Source organism: Malania oleifera, chromosome 5, assembly GCF_029873635.1.
Source record: "Malania oleifera isolate guangnan ecotype guangnan chromosome 5, ASM2987363v1, whole genome shotgun sequence".
NCBI lineage: Eukaryota > Viridiplantae > Streptophyta > Magnoliopsida > Santalales > Ximeniaceae > Malania > Malania oleifera.
Genome location: NC_080421.1, coordinates 7,998,627 through 8,003,141, shown reverse-complemented (window position 1 = coordinate 8,003,141; position 4,515 = coordinate 7,998,627). Strand labels below are relative to the sequence as shown.

The 4,515-nt window shown below is 38.2% G+C and overlaps 1 protein-coding gene across 1 annotated transcript; it reads left to right on the top strand.

Moving 5' to 3' along the window:
- The first annotated feature begins 589 nt into the window (after positions 1–589).
- Positions 590–4,331, top strand: LOC131156464 (cysteine protease RD19A). The gene is made up of 4 exons (XM_058110164.1): positions 590–1,239; positions 1,329–1,448; positions 3,014–3,260; positions 3,728–4,331. The coding sequence occupies exons 1-4, from the start codon at positions 790–792 to the stop codon at positions 4,000–4,002; spliced, it is 1,092 nt and encodes a 363-aa protein (XP_057966147.1). The 5' UTR covers positions 590–789; the 3' UTR covers positions 4,003–4,331.
- The last annotated feature ends 184 nt before the right edge of the window (positions 4,332–4,515 follow it).

Genomic DNA, 4,515 nt, shown 5'->3' with positions numbered 1-4,515 from the left:
GTTATTTCAAAGTTTTAGAAAAGGACAACAAGAAAATTGAAAATAATAATAAGTTAATAGTTATAACGGTATATAAAATAATTTTTGTGATTAAGATAAAATCGATATAGTTATTATAAACACAATCAATTTTCAGTTTTAAAATAATAAAATCAATTTTGTAATTTAAATCAAATTAGCTCATTCTCAAAATCAATGTGGGACAAATTTTAAATTGCATTTTTATATAAATACCAACACTTTATAGTTTATACCTTCATACGTTTTTTTTTTTTTTAATTCCAAAATTTGCATCTCTATTATTAGGTAAAATTTATTTTAATTAGTACAATTAAAATTTTCTAAATATAATATTAATATTAATATTTGTTTTTAATGCTGAATTAATAACAATTAACAAATAATACAATGAAATGTAGTGTTAAATTGAAATTGCTAATTAACCTTAATTTAAATTATAAACATAATCCAAGTCACGAGGGTATTACGGTAAATTCACTCGCCACAACCAACCAATCCAGTGAGTCTGACTTCCACTCATAGAAAACCGGACATCAGAAAAAGGAAAGAAATGCGTTTTGAAAAAGCCAATAAACGAGAAGCAAAAGCAACTACCATTCCTCACGCAAATCAAATCTCGCCACGTTTTCAATCCCCATTGGCTCATTCCTTTCCTACCCAACCAAGCAAAAGACTATTAGATAAAATAAATAAATATTTCCCATTCCCTTCTTTAAAATATCGCCCCCCTTCTCTCTCCCTCCCTCGGTCACTCTCCCTCCCTAGAGCATGGATCGACGTCTCTCGCTCCTCGCTCTCTCTCTCCTCTCACTCTCTCTCTTTGTCTGTGCCGCAATCTCGACCGTCGATTCCGACGACCTGCTGATCCGCCAGGTCGTCGACGGCGACCAGCTCCTCGGCGCCGAGCACCACTTCTCCGTCTTCAAGCGCCGCTTCGGGAAGTCGTATGCCACACCGGAGGAGCACGATCGCAGGTTCCGCATCTTCAAGGCTAACCTGCGCCGCGCCCGGCGCCATCAGAAACTCGACCCCTCCGCCGCCCACGGTGTTACTCAGTTCTCCGATCTGACTCCGGCCGAGTTCCGGCGCGCCTACCTCGGCCTCAAGCCGCTTCGGCTCCCGTCCGATGCCAACAAGGCCCCGATTCTCCCCACCGATGATCTTCCCTCCGATTTCGATTGGAGAGATCACGGCGCTGTGACGGGTGTAAAGAATCAGGTACTGTTTCGGTTCCTTTTGACAATATTTTAGGTATTTGTGGTTATTTTTGTGTTTAATTGTTGTGTTGTTGATTCACTGTGAATTAGGGTTCGTGTGGGTCGTGCTGGTCGTTTAGCACTACTGGGGCCTTGGAAGGAGCTAACTTTCTGGCTACTGGGAAGCTCGTGAGCCTTAGTGAGCAGCAACTCGTTGACTGTGACCACGAGGTTTGGTTGTTCACGCACTTTTGTGTTTTTGTAGTTTGCTTTACTCGTCAATATACCTATTTCTTTATTATTATTTTTTTTATGAATAGTTTTGGTTTATTATTTTAATTCTTTTTCTTTTAATAATGTTTTTTTTTGGGTATAAAAAACAATGGGTTGGCCCTGAGTTGAGGTTTATATATTATGAAATTAGTTTGAAATTGGTGGGGTGAATGCTGATTTGTTTTTATTCTTCTTGGGGTCTACTGGTGCTACATTTAGATTGAGTTGGTGTTTCACGGAACATGATTATTTCTGAATTTATGCGTTCGTTTTGACATCATCAGTAGTATTTGTGCTCACCTCTCATTAAGATAACAAGGAGTTTAAAGTGGGAAATTTTTTTTGCTAGATTTGATGAGATTTTCGCTTTGCAATAATATAGTGAAGTGTGTCCTGAGTTACTCGGCAAGGTGCTTTTTTGTATATGGCTAGTATCTGAGCTGGGATTGGTAGAAATGAGGAACTAGCAGGTAACACACACACACACACACACACAGTAGGTAGTCTTGGTCACTGCTTAATGGAATCCACCAAAGAGATACAGGAGCAAGAAAAAACACTTCTAAAGATACAGAAGATTCAGCACTTTAGAGATACAAAGTTTAAAAAATAAAGTTCACCACCCAAAGGAGATAAGAACTGAAGAAATATTAGGCAAAGCTGAAGTCTCTAATTTTCATTCAAATAACACTCTAATATGCTAAAACATACCTCAAATGCTTTTATAAACTTAGTACACCCCTTCAAGAATTGGAAAATGATACTTCACGTTTTCTGATAAAAATAATTGACTTGAACAAAAAAAAAAAATCAAAAGAAGAGCTAAAACACGATTTTTGACGGGAATACAAACACACTTAAAAAACTTATACTGGTAGACTGCACACTAAAATTCAAACAATTATAACTTCTAGTGGAAAGCTCCGATTAATGTCTTTTTTAACCCTTTGAAAAGAACACTTCTTCAACTTTAATTCCATGTATAACATGTACATTTTCAGCTTATAGAATCTGCTAGAAAATGCTCTCAAAACTGGGCCAAAATTTGCTGGTCTACATTTTCCATTACTGAATTTGTATGCATTGTTAAGCCACCTTTCCAACAGCCTAAATTCACGTGCACTCAGTGAGTGCATTCCTGTGTCTGCATTTCTGCTAACATTCTACTGTTTTTTTTACATTTAGGAAGAACCTTGCTTGCTTTCTAGAAAGCAATACAATTTTTGCTTCTAAGTGCCAATATATTGCCCAAGCAGGGATGAAATTTTCTATAGGACTCTAGATTCATAGAAGCTTAGCATGGTGCTTTGTTTTTTGTAAGGAGTCGTACTGGGTACATTATCTTTTACAAATCAGGAAGTCTGTGGACATGCATATGCTAAAATTTGGAAGTTTCTAACTTGAAATGTTGTAAGATCTATAATTTTTGGTGATGTAAGAGTGCCTCTGCATTGGTTTCACTGCCTAGAATTACTTGGTTTTCGTTTCCATTTGTACTCTATATTTATCTCTATTCTCTGCAGTGTGACCCAGATGAACCAGGTTCATGCGATTCTGGATGCAATGGTGGGCTGATGACAAGTGCTTTTGAGTATACACTCAAAGCTGGTGGACTTATGCGCGAGGAAGACTATCCATATACTGGTACTGACCGTGCAACTTGCAAATTTGATAAGTCCAAGGTTGCTGCATCAGTAGCCAACTTCAGTGTTGTTTCCCTTGATGAAGATCAAATCGCTGCAAATCTCGTGAAAAATGGTCCTCTTGCAGGTTCGTGTCCCCAATTTCATGCTTTTCAGGGTTACCTCCTTTATTGTTTTCTTTGGCAAATTTATTTTGTGGTTGGATTTGTATTCTCGCAAAAGAAATCTTGGAAATAGACATGGCAGGATTCCCATATTGGCCTTCTGCTGTTGCTGGAAGTCCAATTTTTTCATGACTATTAGCTGTCAACTGAAATTTGTCTACAAGCCTCTCTAACCTTTCTCACTGAGAAAAAATCCCTCTTCCTCCATTCCCACGTGTTAAAAAACCTTCATGTGCAGACAAAGGAAGTAGAATATAAAACAGCAAGTTGTTTTTTCTGTAAACAGCCAAAGGGAAGATGCATTGGGAAATCACCCAAAGCCACCTTATAGCAGCAACATCCCAAAGATAAAACACCACTAATATACTGGATGCATGGTAAAGACTTCAAAGATTGTAACTTTTTCTTGTTTTCTGTTTGAATGATGCAGTGGGTATCAACGCAGTTTTCATGCAGACATACATTGGTGGGGTTTCATGCCCATACATATGCTCAAGGAGGTTGGATCATGGAGTGTTATTGGTTGGGTATGGTTCTGCTGGCTATGCTCCCGTCCGAATGAAGGATAAGCCATATTGGATCATAAAGAATTCATGGGGTGAGAACTGGGGAGAGAATGGATTCTACAATATATGCAAGGGTCACAATATATGCGGAGTGGATTCAATGGTCTCCACCGTTGCTGCCATTCATACCTCACACTAGGGGTGTGAACTGTATTATTTTCCATCAGTACCAGACTGGGCCACTTCCATGTACACAGGGGTTGTAACATTTTTTAGGGCAACTGCAGTATCTTCTACTTAGTACTTTAAGGTTCATAAATGCTTAAAAAACATAGGTGATGAATTTCTTATGCACTTGTGTTGGGCAAATACAAATGTAGAAAAGACATTTACCTGTTTTTAAGCCCAGTTCTTTTACATTTGGAAAACTATAGCCCAATTTACATATGGCACTGAAAGGTGCAATACTATGTGGACCTTCAGGGTTGAAATAAATAAAAAGCCACATCATGTGCTTGGGTTTGGCAATTTCATGCTATGCTGCTGCTGCTGTCTATGTTGGTGATGGTTGCTTTTTATGCGATGATATGTGGATACTTTTACAGGAGCTTGTATATACTGAAAGAAAGTATGCAGACCAAGCCCGAAAAAATTGATATTGGCACAAGTTCTTGACCTAAATTGTGTTGGGATATACAGCTCTAGTTAAGGG

Excerpts from the sequence above, each read along its gene's own strand:
- LOC131156464 (XM_058110164.1), top strand. The coding sequence starts at position 790 with ATGGATCGACGTCTCTCGCTCCTCGCTCTCTCTCTCCTCTCACTCTCT. Across the intron at positions 1,240-1,328 it reads TGACGGGTGTAAAGAATCAG|GGTTCGTGTGGGTCGTGCTG; the intron begins GTACTGTTTCGG and ends ACTGTGAATTAG. Across the intron at positions 3,261-3,727 it reads GAAAAATGGTCCTCTTGCAG|TGGGTATCAACGCAGTTTTC; the intron begins GTTCGTGTCCCC and ends TGAATGATGCAG.